At 34.6% G+C, this 15,725-nt stretch overlaps 1 protein-coding gene across 12 annotated transcripts; it reads right to left on the reverse strand.

Annotated features, from left to right (window-relative positions):
* Positions 1-1,659: 1,659 nt before the first annotated feature.
* On the reverse strand, positions 1,660-15,033 carry LOC121996368. Of its 12 annotated transcripts, none has more exons than XR_006116062.1 (9): positions 14,396-15,033; positions 6,451-6,511; positions 5,714-5,863; positions 5,494-5,567; positions 5,293-5,411; positions 4,790-4,873; positions 4,251-4,384; positions 3,194-3,336; positions 1,660-2,149 (listed from the first exon to the last, which is right to left on the reverse strand). XR_006116062.1 is itself a non-coding variant. In XM_042550325.1 (9 exons), the coding sequence occupies exons 3-8, from the start codon at positions 6,455-6,457 to the stop codon at positions 4,285-4,287; spliced, it is 534 nt and encodes a 177-aa protein (XP_042406259.1). In that variant the 5' UTR covers positions 6,458-6,502; positions 6,656-6,709; positions 14,396-15,033; the 3' UTR covers positions 1,660-3,336; positions 4,251-4,284. The 12 variants fall into 12 exon arrangements, 10 of the variants coding, with proteins under 10 accessions (XP_042406259.1, XP_042406257.1, XP_042406260.1 ...); XR_006116061.1 differs by having other exon boundaries at positions 1,660-2,154; XM_042550325.1 differs by adding an exon at positions 6,656-6,709 and having other exon boundaries at positions 1,660-3,336; positions 6,451-6,502.
* Positions 15,034-15,725: the final 692 nt, after the last annotated feature.

The following is a 15,725-nucleotide window of genomic DNA, read 5'->3' on the forward strand; positions in this document are numbered from 1 at the left end:
ATGTCTTTAGACTAGTATATAATTTATTATCAATACTCTTAAGTTATAGCTCGTCAACCCTTAGTTGGCCCCATAATATATCTTTCTTTGAATTGACACATTATACAACATAATTCAGTATCTTATATGAGTTATATATGTATGTCTGAATTCACAACTCACAGCGATCTTAATCAATCATATAATATTTCTTCCTTTAGGCTGACATATTATATGCATGATTAACAAAATTTAATTTTTATATGTGAGTTATTTTAAACATGTATCTGATCTAAATTTAATTTTTCTTTGACCTAATTACTTTTAGCATAGATAATAGATATACATGTATTGATAAAAAATGTATTAAATTTACTTGATAGTTTTTACTTTAGTAATAGTATTAGTTCAATTCAATAACATATGTGTAAATAAATTTAAGAAAATCCTAAAAAATTTAACTGAACAAAAGCAATCGACTGATCCCTAATGGTAGTCGAGTGCTAGCCTAGTAGTCAATTGGTCCATGAACAACAATCAACTAATTAGGCTACTATGCTCAACTTAATCATGAGAATGTTGAACTCGACTGTTACCCGCAATTGAATGAGTTCATTGACTAAAAACCTTACTTGCTCAAGTTAACAACATCAGTTGATTTGTGCTTAATGGCAATTGATTGATCAGTCGAGTATCCCAACCTTCTGTGTCTAACCTTATAACTAACAATCAATTAATTTTAAACATAAGTCAAATAATATTAATAGTCGAGTATACCAACCGATTCAAAAACTTTTTATATGGAACCTTGGACACATCAGTCAATTGTTATTGTATGGGAATAGACTGATAAAGTCAATTGAATTCCCCAATCAACTCAAAAATTTTCTATGCTCTAATTTATGTACAATTATCAATTGTGACAATCAACTGATAACATCAGTCAAGTGTCATAATTGATTCAAACAATTTTGTTCACTATTTTTTGGTGCAACATTTGATTGACGCTATACCGCAGTTAATGTCGTTTATTTTTTCAAATCTAACGCAATAATTTTTCTCAAAAACGATGGCAGTTATCAGAAAACCATGACTTTTTTTTTCATCGCAAAAAAAAAGCGAAAAACTTGAAAACAACATCTAATCCTAGGTTTTCTTCTTCTATTTTTGACGATCAAGCATTGATTTATGCCAATAGATCAAAACCTAGCATAAAACCATCAAAAACCATTGAAAAATCCAAACTTTATTGCGATAAAATCCATGAAACAACCTAATACCACTTGATGGTTGTTCTTAATCATTAATTCCAATATCGAAATTTTAGCAATGATAAAAACTTGAAAAGAATTATGCACAGGATTTAGTTAATATCATATTAGATTATATAATGGAAAATAAATAAATGAAAAGCCGACAATATCCGAAAGTAAATTTGACAATTGAATATAACAAATTTGTCATCGTTTCATATCATCCACAAAATCTAATGATCCTAGAAGAAAAAAATAGTAAACATGATTCCTTTATAGGAACTAGAGTTGTCTTACTTTTCTCACCAATGAAAAGTAAAGATATCTCTAATTATTGAATTCTCCGAGGACTACGCCATATAGATAGCAATAAGTCTGATTCTATCATCCGCCAATCAATAGTAACAGAATATGGGATAATGGATTCTGCCATTAAAATCAATTAGATAGCTTAATGAATTTGTTTATAATGGTATAAAATCATGTGTTACAAAACAACATAAAAACCCACTAAATAGAAAGAATAATTCCAAAAGGGGAAGCGCCAAGCTCTTCTTCTCTGCCGCTGCTTCTTCCTCCAGCCCTGAAGAATCTGACCACAATGCGGAAGACTGTTCCAGAAAAAGAGGTATGCGTCTCCACATCTATCCCTTTCATTTCACCATCCACCTTCTTGTTCTAGTGTATACATCAACTCGCATGATTTGGATAAGCTTTCTTTCGTCACTAGAGAGTTCTCTTGTTTTTCTTCTTCTGCCATTAGGATATGGTTGGAATATTGTTCTTGATCTGAAAAGGAAGTATAAACGTTCCTGTCCATATCCATGTCAATCCCTCTCAGTTTGATATTTGTGCTTACCATCCGTGTTCTGACATTTGCCCGAATTCAACTCCTTGTGCATACCAATTTCATGAGCCTTACCTAGGTGAAAATCAATTCACTTGCTTTGAAAAAAAGTTCCATTTTTTTTCTACATAATGATTTCCCTATTGTTATTGTAGTGTTATGTGAAGAGAAATCAACTTAGAGCTGATTACCAAGTGGTTAGAAAATAGAAAGGTTTTTTTTTTTTTTAAAGGCATACGTCCGTAAGAAATGGACTAGCAAAATTATCACTCTATAATTAACTGGGCACTCAAGAGGGACAGGGCTTCCCTTTTCATGATTCCGTATGATCAAGGTTAAATAACTTATTACTTGATTGTAATGTTACCCTTTGTCTATACCTGATATTAAAAAAAAATTATTACATTTTACTTGGTAATCTGCTGATATTGACTTTTTATCTGGTACGGCTGCTCTTCTCGTCATCCATGCTCTTAATTTCCCCTAATTTAACTATTCCTTTAGCAAATTGTAATGCTACTATAGCAAACTTTGCAATCTATGAGCCAATTCACTAGGTTTAATCAATATATTTCTAAATATAATCAATTGCTTTACGGGTCCAATTATTAAACAACTTAGAATGAATCCATACAAAATAAATTAGTATGACAAATGAAAATATACAAGTTAGAAAATATCAAATTCCCCATAAAGTGGACTTAGTCTAATACTCGGTAAATATCGAAACAACGAACACAGATACGATATATATGGCACTAGGATTACGACGCTAGGAAAAGATTGGACAATGTATCGGCATTAACTATTTTTCTATTTGAATCCTAACCGGTCAAATAGAGTTTGCATCCAAACCAATAATGAATTTTCAAGAGGCATATGGTACGAATCGGAAGTAACAGAAACAATGAAATCAGAAGGGAAAAGAAGACTGCTAAGACAATTGATATTTCTCCAAAATATACTCGCAAAAGTATTCGAAGACGAGTAAAACAACAAATTGAGATGTATATTTCTCCAAAAATATACAATATATCTATATAATATAGATCTTAGTTTAAGTTAGTCAAAATCAACTACAACCTTGTTATGAGGGCGAGAAATAAGTATATACCGATTGTGGGATCAAAGTTCGAAATGATTAGATTCCAGAAATGCATCCATATTCTTAGTTGCATACTTTACTCGAATTGACGACCAAACGAAGTAAACCCCGTGTCCTTGAGCCGTTCAATATGATTCCAATAAGATCAACACCTGAATCAAAGTCCTGTCAGAAGTTGAAGTTCTCTTTAAATCAAAGAAGCTGATGAATAGAGCAAATCTATGAGGCCAAACTATGGCATGAAACTATTGCTCATGGCACAACATAGGCATTGATACAGATTCTAGAATTCATGCCTAGAAAAAACTCAATGAAAAAGTAGCAAGTCAAGATGCAAGAAGTAGCATGCCTTTAGATATGAAACATATATAATAGATGAGCATCACTGCAACTTCTACACGATTTGAGCCATTGCATAAGATGAGATGCAACTATGATTTTGAGCCTGAGGCATCTAGCTGCCTTAACCTTACTGGCTAACCCTGAAATGTATTTGCTGCAGTGAAGTTACAACAGATTACAAATGTCTATTAGATATGGAAGTCTAGATTGATTTCTGTTGTTGCTGAGGATAGTGATTTCAAATTGGCTGGAATTTAATTGAATTGTGGCTGGGTACAGTCTAGATCAAGGTGGGTGAAATGGGTATATGACAAGTGCTACACACCAAAGCTTTCAATGATTCGGTCGAGAGCAGGTTTATTGTGTGAAACCTAGTTCCCTAATGAAGTTAAGAGGATTTGGATTAAGGAACAAAGGTAGTGGAGCTTTACGTTATAAGGCTTTGTGTGAGTTTATGGGCTGAATGGAGAAAATCAAGGAAATGCTAAAGTGAGGTCCAAACAAAGTTTGTGGCTGGCCAAGGTTGTTAATGTTATCAGCAGACAGGTACTAAAGAACAATAAGTTGGACTCTAAAAACCAAACCAAACTTCTGTGCTTTCTTGTCCATGCAACTTATCTTTAGTTAAAGATGTTGCAGATTCTGGGTAGTCACAGTGAGGTATTGGCATAATTAATAACATCACTTGCCGGCAATTATTAAATATACTCAATGATCAACTTACAAGAAGTTACTGGAGACCAAACACAAAATATCTTTCAAAAGAACCATTTCTTCTTAGCTGGGTCTACTTTAGGTTCTTGAATATTTTCCAATTTACTCTTTGAGATCCCCTCTTTCAAAGATTCCATTCTTCTTCTGTGCAGAAAGAGAGAGAGAGAGAGAGAGAGAATCAAGATAAATGAACAGATATAGAATTAATAAGATATCTTCTGATACAAGAAACTTTTCAAGTTGAAAAAAAAAACTAGTGAAATAACATATTCCAAAGGCAAAAACTGTCAATATCATATTGTATAGTTTACATCAAACTTTTAGGAAGCTATCAAATTCGACCCAATCGGAGTTCAGAAAAGGAGTCATTGAATTATAAGTGATTGAAATTAGAAATGTAATATCAACCCAATTATCTATCAACATGAACTCTTGGTTCTTTAAGACAAGTATGCAGACATGATATAAAATAATAAAAACAAAATGTGCACACACACATATATCCTAAAAAAAGATGATCTTAAGATCAGGAGGAAAAAATAGGAATACTTGGTATCCTCAATACGTCCATGCAAACTCCAACGTTGGCGGAATCCTTCCATTCCTTCAACTCCACTTGCAAGAATCATGCGCCTAAATAACACAAGAAACTTCATAAATGGCCATCAGAAGGTTTTGCAGTTAAAGCATAATGATGATTATCAGAAATGTTATTTGACTTGGATAATTTAATAAATATCAAGCAAAAAGATCAAAGAGTGCCACTGTGCCTGAATTCCATCTATTGAATCACTGTAGCTCATTCTCAGGAAATATTTTCCTAGATATACTAGTCTCTAATAAAGTACAGTGATGCATAACTTGTTTTCTATTTCACTGATGTATGATTCAATTCAAAACATTCAGTAAATAAACAACTAGTAGGCATACAATCCTCCATTTTGGTCAAACCATTAGTTGTTTTCTTCTGGCTATTTACTCTAAGTGGTCTGGACTCTATAACTTCGTAAAGAATAGAAAAGATCGGGCAAAGAGTGACACCATGCTCATACCTTTCTAGAGTTTTAATTTCTGCTTCAAGATTAGCAGCTCGTTCCTTTGCATCTCCCAAGGGCATAGACAAACCCAGCTTACGTTCACTATCAAAAAGTTTACGTCTTAGCTCCTTATCCTGTTCACATTTCAAGTTAACATATAAGTTATATTGTAACTTGAGAGAACAAACTCAACTTCATTATAACACAATGGCTTACTCTCTTTGCAGCACACTCTTGATACAAGATGATCTCATCTTGGCAAAATGGCTCGACATCATTGATTTGCAAGCCTACACCAATTACTGAATAAGTTTGTACTTTATTCAACATTCAGATAAAGGACAAAGACTAATCAACATCATGTTTTCACATCTGATAGAATGGATCCCCAACGCCACACCATTAGAGTGTAATATGAATATACACTTTCACTTACACAAGAAAAAGTTCCGCAGTACTTGATCACATAAGTCCACACCTTCCAGGACATGAGATGCAATCTCTGGAGGAATAATAGGTGATGGGGGGCCCATCATAAGGTCATCACCAACAATGATAGTTTCCTCCATCGTCGGCTGTGAATCAACTGAAAAGGTAAAAAACAAGAGCACATTAAATTCATATATTAGAATTATTCTTTCACACAGCAACACTTACTGTTAAATCCATAGATTTCAACATCTATAGTGATCTAGTAAGCAAAGTTTATGAATTAGTTGCTTGTTTGTTGATGGCAGCAAGAAAATGGTAACAGAATGTTCAGGTTAGTAAAGCTGATTCACAAATTACAAGATCGCTTCTTTAGCTACACGTGTCAAAGAAGAGCAAATTGATTGTATATATATCCAATAAACAAAAATGTTAGTCATTGGAATCACAAAGATTACACTTTTTGATAGTTTAACCCTAAGTGACATTGATGAATTGATCAACTACATAACACATGATGAGAACTAGAATTTTTCAATTTTATTTTTCAGTATAGTGTCAACAAAATAAAAATAAATAAATAAACTTTGTGCCATATCCTTGAAAAAAAATAGCTTGTCCTAAAAAGTCCCTTTTGAGCAAAAACTAATAAAAAAATGTGGTCTGGTCTTTTGTAGATAGCTCAATTCTTTTTTTTAATGGAAGAAAAAGTAATAAAAAATAATAATTAAAATATTTCCATACCATCCATGCTTCCTCAATTGGTATGTCCTCTCTTTCTTTGGGTCGCTGATAGCTGCAAAAGCTGACATAAAAACAATGTTCAATATAAAACATTTTGCAATGGTAAAAACCATGTTAAAAGAAATTCCCCTTTTGTCCTTCCATTATTTTAAAAAAGTAAAGTAAATTCCTGATTACGAAAGATCTGTTAAGAACTGATCCTTGCCTTCAGTTTATCCTTCTTTAGATTTGGGTGGATGTCTCTAAAGATGAAAGCATACTGATAAAAAAGATTTTTATTCACGAGAGTTAGTTTTTTTTCTTGTGCAAATCCAACTTTAAAGCGAACAAATAGCAACAATTTTCTGAAGCAATGCATAGAGAATATAATATACATGCATGCCAACAAAGTGAGCATATGGCACAAAAGACTGGAAAATACCAAAATTTGAAAGAAAAACTATGCCAACCTATAATGACACAAGTGGATATCTATGATGATCAGCTTGGCATGGCTCCTATTATAATGACCACATGCCGACCTCTTTGGCTGCTACTAAGTTCGAATCAACTATACAACAAGATACAAATTCCAAGAGGTACACATAATAACTACTTCCATGAATACCATTGTGCAAAATAAAACTCAAAATGTATATATATTACAGAAATAATAAGGTTTGTAAGACTCCAACTATATGAATGGAAAAAAATTGTACCCAGAAACTAAAATCCTCAAAAATGTGTGAAGTGCTTCGAAAGAAAGTACAATCCAAGGAGATCAACATCTCATTTTTTTAGTTCCAACTGTTCGTAGATTTACTAACTATATTTACGAGAGATCCTCAAACTGAATAACTTGTAGCAAGATAGGGTTTAATAATACTTTTAAGTCGGCTTGAGGGGGTGTCTCAATGACCTAATTGTAGATATTAAAGCTTACATATAAATATCTCACATTCTCCAACATGAATAAGAAAGTAATCAAACAACAATAACTGCTATTGGTTCAGTGATTATCCAAGTCCAAGGCCTAACCCATAATCAAATTATCCATCATTAGATTACTTCCTATGTTTACCATGCCTTACGATAATGTATGAGGCTAACTACTTGTCGTCATTAAGGCAATTTATGTGATTTTTCCTTCAAACCAAATGAAAGATCCTGTCAGCATCTCTTTCTCTGCTTCTCTTTGGTGTACTCCATAAGTGTCGTAGGTGTCATGCAGCCAATCCGATTTGAGACTGTTCGCATCATGCAAAAACTTGCTTAAGGATAAGCTCAGAGAAATATAATTGCTAAAAATAAATTACCTGTCCTTTTTATACTTTCTGAACTCAGTAATACATAAGCAGTGTTTACGAGTATATACAATATTCGGATTAGTGCTGATAATGATGTGTTCACGCTGCCAAGGATTGTGCTAGGAATTAGCACAATTAGCATAGAAACCCCACAAATGATGCAAGAAAATATCAATTTCACACCAAAACCCCAATTCTTCCGGACCCAAACTTACCAGACGAAACACTGTTTTCCTTGCCAAATGTTCTAGAAGGTGAAATCCAAGTTTTTTCGAAGCTACCTTCCGTTACCCTACCACCAGCATCTCCAAATCAGAATCTAACCTAGATGCAAATAACACAGAAGAAACCCTAAAAAAAGAAGGGCAACAGAATACAACACACTGGCGTCTCTAAATCCAAAAGGAGTGGTTTCTTATCCAATTAGAAACACTCGATGACGAGTAAAATGCACCCTTGAAACACAAATCCAAATCAACAGAAAAAAGCATAAATCAGAAACCTAGTTTGAAGGACGCCGACATGCCCCAACTGAAACCCTGGAAACCGAACACCTCCCCCTCTCTATCTCTTCCTCCGCCCTCTACCCTTCTCTCTTCTTTAAAAACCTTCCAACGGTACAGCGAATAGAGGCAGTCCCGTGATACGATCCCAATATATTTAAATAAAGCCTTCAAAACCTTATATTATTCAGTTTTTTTACTTAACCACGTAGCTAACTTTTTTTAAATACCTAAATCATGTACCATACTTTTAAAATTATCAAATCATATATCTAATATCCAATTTATCTTTTCGCATTTATTCCAATCAATTGCTATGTAAATACACAGATTTTTTTAAAGATCGATTTATATTAAAAAATTACTATTCTCAATATATTGTGCCAAATTTGATGTTTGAGAACATATATATATACATACAAATTTACTGTCGTATCTCATATTCTCCCCCACTAATAAAAATTTGAACTCCAAATTTTCTACTTAAGTGTGGTAAGTAACAATAGCATGTTCAATCAGTTTCAATACTGAATAAACTAGAACTTGGATCTTTTCTTCTAGCTCCTAAGTTGCTTCTAAAATCCATAATGCATGCTTTCAGCAGATCCTCTAATATTTATACAGTGTGCGCTCAGACTGTTCATCTGTCTGGGGATGAAATGTTATACTGAAGCGAAGCTCTGTACCCATAGTTTGTTGAAGACTTTGCTAAAATCATGAGGTGAATCGCGGTTCTCAATTCGATATGATACTCATTGGTATACCGTGAAATCTAGTAATCTCTCTGTAGTATAACTCTGTTAAATGATTTAACAGGTCCGCTGCACGGATCGATAGAAAGTGAACAAATTTGGTTAATCAATCCACGATTACCCAAATTACATCATGCCCCTTTAGTGTTCTAGATAGCCCACAACAAAGTCCATCGTAATACACTCTCATTCCCATTCCAATATCTGAATCTTCTGAAGTAATCCTGTTGATCTTTGATATTCCCTGTGGGTTATGGACCCACTACACTTTCACTGCATCACTTTGATGTTATGCCTTCACTTGTTGACACATCAAGAGTTAAGATACCAGATTCTCAATGACATTCTTCACATTGTTCCAACCAGAAGAGCATCATAGGTCATGATACATACACAAACTTCCTGGATAAATCACAAGATCGTGATCAATCCACTTTCGGGAGTAGGTTCTCTTTATTTGCATGGGTCTTAAGCGCACACACACTCTCCCTCGATATCATGGAGTCTTATCCTCATCTCTGAAAATCTGTCTTTAGTCATGAATCTCATTTACCCTTTTAGAATTTAGGAAACATGCTAAAGAAGACCCGAGGCTCCATCTGCTTAATACTAGTTGTTTAGTGTTTGCAAGTCAAAATGTCATTTCTATTTTTTTCAAAAGGGAATAGTGTTATTACGTTCTCCATATTTTATATATCTCAAGAACTTTTTTCCAATAAAAAAAAAATCCGAATGAGTTTCAATGTGACATTTGTCAACTCTCAATCCCCATGTACAAAATTCTTATCCTACCGACTTACATAGGTTTTTCTAATGAAAAAAAAAATGAGAGGTGGGTTCCATATTTCAAAAATTTAATAGCATGCTTCAAACTCAATTCCAAACCAAAATACATATTTTAAAAATGGACAAAGCAAAGGAATATTTTGCATCCATTCTTAATGATTATCTAATAAATCAAGGAATTATTCATCTAAGCTAACATAGCTCAATAAAATGGTGTAGCCGAAGGTAAATCAAACATCTCATAGAAATAGTTTGATCTCTCATGTTCTCTACACATGTACCAAAACAATATTGGGGAAAGTCATACTCATCGCAACCTACTTCATAAATAGAATGCCTTTTCGAGTGCTAAAATTCTAGACCCCATTTTAGATCCATCTTAAAACACATCCAACCACACATCTCATATCTTTCATCCCTATCAAGTTGTTTGACTGCTCCATTTTTATCCTAATTCATAGCCAACATCGAGGAAAACTTATTTCAAAGTCATTAAGTGTATCTTCTTAGGATATTCTTCCTATCCAAATGGTACAAATGTTATTCTCCCATTACAAGCATCTATAGCTCTATAGATGTTACATTTTTTTTTTTTAGCATCAGTCATATTACCCAAAATCTAATATTCATGAGAGAATAATTTCATACAAGAATATCAGCTTCAGGACATTGATATATGGATATCAATAGCCTAGATATTCCATACACTATCAAATCCGATTAATACCTAAATAGAAAATGTCCCTACTCGCCAAAATAAACTCATGGTTCGATACCACTCACCTCCATAAATACCCGAACCTCCAAATACTTCTTCCCCAAACACTTCCTCTTCTCCAACTGTTATTTAACTTAACCAAATCCCCAAGTCTTTTTAGCCTTTGCTCCTTAGACACCAATCAATCCAAAAACAACAAACGTCTTCTCGCATGTCTTAGGAGGGAAAAGAACCAAAGGGAGATAGAGTACCAAGTACTCCTTGAGCATATCCAAGAATTGGAACCAAACCCAAGATCAAAAGATCACAAGGTAACTCTAAACCCAAGTCTTCCAAAGATTATGATTTTCCTATTGCAAAAATAAAGGGAGCTAAACGTGTTAGAGAATGCACAAAACATTCGATCTATAAGTTTGTGTCATACAAAGGGACTATCTAATAAGTATAGTTCTTTTGTAGCAAGTCAAGATCAAATATAGATTCTTAAATCCAAACAAGAAGTTCTCACAATATTGAAAAGGAAGGTTGTTGGTTGCTATTAAAGAAGAGATCCAAGCACTAGAGAAGAATAGAAGATGGATGATCGCTCAACTACTACCACCACAAAAAAAACGTCCTATAGGTTGTAAAGGCATCTTCGCAATTAAAAGAGAAGAGAAGGTGAAAGTATTGATCGACTCAAGGCCCAACTCATTGAAAAATGTTTCACACAATCCTATGAAATTGATTATGATTACAAATCTAGACAGGTCGCTTTATCAATTAGATGTCAAGAACAGTTTTCTCAATAGAGACCTAATGGAAGAAGTTTACATGAGCATCCCTCGTGAATTCAAGTCATAAGCCAAAATCAACAAAGCGTGTAGGTTAAAATGAGCATTAATCAACTCAAACAATCCCCAAGAACTTTGTTTGGCAAATTTACTAGAGTAACCAAGCAGTATGGTTATCTACAATTTTGGACAAATCACTCCCTCTCTATTAAATGTTCACCTCGAGGGAGCATTATCATCCTTATTGTATACATAGATGACCATATTGTAACAAAAGACCATATGCAAGAGATAAGTACACTCAAGAGCCTACTAGCCAAATAATTCAAAATCAAAAATTTGGAAAGCCTCCAATATTTACTTTGAATGGAAATAGCTATGCCAAACACAAAAATCTGAATCTCTAAACAAAAATATATTCTAGACCCTTTGAAAGAAACAAGTATGCTCAAATGAAAGCCAACAAACAATTCCATGGACGCAGCAATCAAACTAAGAGCCAAAGAAGATTGTGCACCGATTAATAAAGGCACGGCTCATGGGCAAACTCATACTTATCGCACATAAAACTTGGCATTGGCTACTTGGTTAGTATGGTGAGTCAATTCATAAACAATCCAAATAAAGAGCATATGGAGGCACTCTATAGAATCCCCAGATATTTAAAACCTAACGCCAGCTACTGAAAATATATTTAGAGAAACTTAATTAAATGACATAGCAAGTAATAGTCTGTTGAGTTAAGAAGCAATACAGAAGACGAATTTAAAGCAATGGCACACGATATATGTGAATGGATATGGCTATAAATACTCAAAGGAATTAAGAATCATTATTAAAGAACCTATGAAAATATTCTGCAATACTCAATCAACTATTAATTAACTAATTAATCTCTTCCAAAATCTTTGAAGATAATAGGCAATTAAGTAATATTTATAAGATGAGACTACATTAGGGGTTAACCTTATAATTTTCTAAGTTAATAAAGGTAAATTTATAGTAGCCTGCAGTGACAACTGGTCATTTCCGTGGTCGACTTTCACCACATTCACGAGTGTAAATATCTCACTAAATGTCATCATGTTAAACCAAGTCAGTGAGTACCCAATAGACATTCAACTGATCTAGCAGTAAACTAAACAAAGTAGTGAGTCCAAAAGGTATAACACTAGAGATATACTTTACTTCCTAAAACTCGGAAATGTCCTGTCGTTGCCGAATCCCAAAACTCAAAAATCATATCGAGAAAACAAACCACGAAATCTGAAATACAAAAATAGGCTTCGCAACCAGCGACTCTGATATCAATAAAATTGTCATGCCCTAGAGGTGTACTTGTCTGACAGAACGGATAATACCCCCTTTGACAATATTTGATACAATATGATATAAGTCCACAAATTGAAAATAAATGCACGACAGAAGGCATAAATAACAAACTATACAATAGAGGGATTTATACAATCCACTCATAACATGAAAACTAAAAGTGACTGTGTGTTGGCACGACTTAACACAACAAATATCACGATCAAATACAAATACACGCAAAACTAAAATCCACGAACAAAACCAAAAGCAAATACCAAGCAACAAGACATAACGTAGAAAACACAATCTCGAGTGTGATGTGGAAATGATAGTCAGGATCTCTGAGTGACACAACATATCCTCTACTTACTAACCTAAAAGTCAGAGGAAAGCAAGGAGTAGTGAGTACAACTCAGTGGGTATAAGAAGATAATAATGTATATATAAGGAGATCAAAGAGAGCAGCCTCAGATAATAATGTTTACTACATAAGAGTAAGGACATCAACATAGTCATCTACAAACCTGATCAACCATGTATAACCAATCAATTGGGAGTACATATAGTACATCCAAATCCTACACAAACAAATACACAACTAGCATATAACAAGCATCTAGCAAGTCTTGTCTACGCGCAACAACATGCTATCATGAATGGATCTCGTGGACGGTCAGGGTATATCAATAGTCAACTGTCTGCAGGAGAATGATCTACCATGGATGGGCGGACAGGAAGAGGTAGCTATCTAGCTCCTCAGCCACTAACTGCGAGAGAACATCCTACCACGGATTGTCCCGTGGACGAATAGGACATATAAATAGTCACTGCCCACGGGAGAACGTTTTACCATGGATAGTCCCGTGGGCAGACAAGAAGAGATCTCGTGAGAGAACGCTCTACCACGAATGGTCCCGTGGGAAGTCCATGTAAAATAGTCACTATCTGCGGGAGAATGATCTATCACCGATGGTCCTGTGGGTAGACAAAATGTATAAGTGTACAAACTAAAAATGATATATAAGCAGTGACAGTCACCTCCAAGAGTAAACTTTACTAGCTACACTATGATATGGTCTAACTAGCACATAGTCACGAACCCAAACAACTAGCAAGGAGTTAAATAGGATATTCAACTATCTCGTTATGGTCTACATGTGATAGCTCAAAATCATGATCTGATCTAATTGGTTGGTCAAATTTATAGACATGCAATAAGTAACAAGTTTAATAACATGTGTCTAAGTACCACAACAGCAAGTACAATAGTAACAATCTCAATCAAGGGAATCATAGTCATCTAGTCAAAATATCTCATCTAACTCCCTTGTATCATTATGAATACCATAAACAAATGGATTCAAAATCAAGTAGTCATGGGAGTTGGTCCAAAGGAGATAACCCACTGGAATTATCACTCTGCTAGGGTAAGATATCTATCCCATATAAGTAGGTATAATCTCGCTAACATATATGTACTCATATAAGTATACCGCTGTACTATAGTATCACTAACATATGGTTACAAGCCTAAGTGCATCACTATATGGTGTAAATGTCCAAGCATAAATCTATAACTATACTATGGCAATACTCAAACAATACATGTATGAAAATAAAGAAAACTATATAGATATCAAATAGACTAAACATAAGGACAAGCAAAATAAGTATCAATCTCAGGAATCGATCAAGAGTAGAGTCAAGGTAAACAACATATATACTACCACAATAACAAAATAAATCATATACCAAGTACAAAGGTTTAAAAGAGAAATAAAAGGGAACTACCCACTTGAAATATAGCTCGTACCAAATAATTCCCACGTCGAAATGCTCGTCCTGAATAAGAGTCCTAGTCTGGTAGTGGCTAGTGGTGGCTCACGGCCAATGACGGAAATCCAGAAGGGGTGACTCGGTAGTTGGAGCAATGGCCAACAACAGTGAATTTAACCCGGTAGAACTCACAACTTTAAGGACCGTCGGCCTACTGTGGTGGCTGTGGCTACAATAAAGGGAGGTGGTGGCCACTGCTATGCCGGACGGTGCAGCAAGGTGGCAGGTGGCGGCTTAACTCTCCGGCAGTGACCACAGCAACGAAAATGACAAGGACAATGACGGTGTTGTCTGCGGTGGAGTCCGACTTCAATCCCCAGCAACCCTTGACTGAAGAGAGGGCCGCGTCGATCTCACGTTATCTTCCTCAGAGACGGTCGGATGTGCGGCATCGTTTTCAGGGTAGTGAAGAGCAACGGCTGATCGCGTGTTGACCGCGATTGACTCCGATGGCCGCGTCTGGCCGCTCGCATCAGGAGCGGATCAGGAAGATAAGGGCGGCAGCAGTGGCGAACGACGACGGCTAGCTGCGCAGGGTATCTGTGTGTTCCAGTCGGGGCGACATGACGATTGGGCAGCGGCGGACCGGGAGAGGAACAAGGGGTTTGGGCCGAAAATAGTGAGAGAAATAAAACTTAGGGTTTTTGAATTAAAAAGAAAATAAATATTTTCTCTTTAAATTAGGGTATTTAAAAATAGATTTTTCATTATCTCGTTTATTCCCTCAAAATATAAAAAAGACTTATAAAATTCAAAAAAAAATAAAAATTCTTAGAAAATTTTATAAAATGATTTCTTAATTAAGTTTAATTTTATTTAATTATCATATCGTAAAGTTATTTATTAATATTAAAAGAAGTGACTTGAATCAAATGGAAGTATTAATTCTTATAATATTTTATTTAGATCAATTTTACGGTTCTCTAACACTCGGATTAAGTATTCAATCAAGAGATTGAATGACTTTCATTGACTTTCTTTTAATGATAGATTTTTGTGGAGTTGATTGATTTTTATTGACTTGTATAGAATCTCGCGTAGTTGTGAAAAGAATTCTATGGAGTTATATAGACTTGTTTACAAGACTTTTACAGACATTTATAAACTTTTTCATGGAAACTTGTGGATTTATGAGAAAGAAAAAATCGTTTTGTTATTGTCAATATAATAAACATCACTCCACATTTGATTTGCTATTGTATCTCTTCATACATTGGCATTTTCTTATTGTTGTTCTTGAATATCAGATAATTGATCAAAGCAATCGACATCATGAACTTATTCTAGTAAGGATGATGAACCTTCAT

Source organism: Zingiber officinale, chromosome 6A (assembly GCF_018446385.1).
Source record: "Zingiber officinale cultivar Zhangliang chromosome 6A, Zo_v1.1, whole genome shotgun sequence".
NCBI classification, from domain to species: Eukaryota; Viridiplantae; Streptophyta; class Magnoliopsida; order Zingiberales; family Zingiberaceae; genus Zingiber; species Zingiber officinale.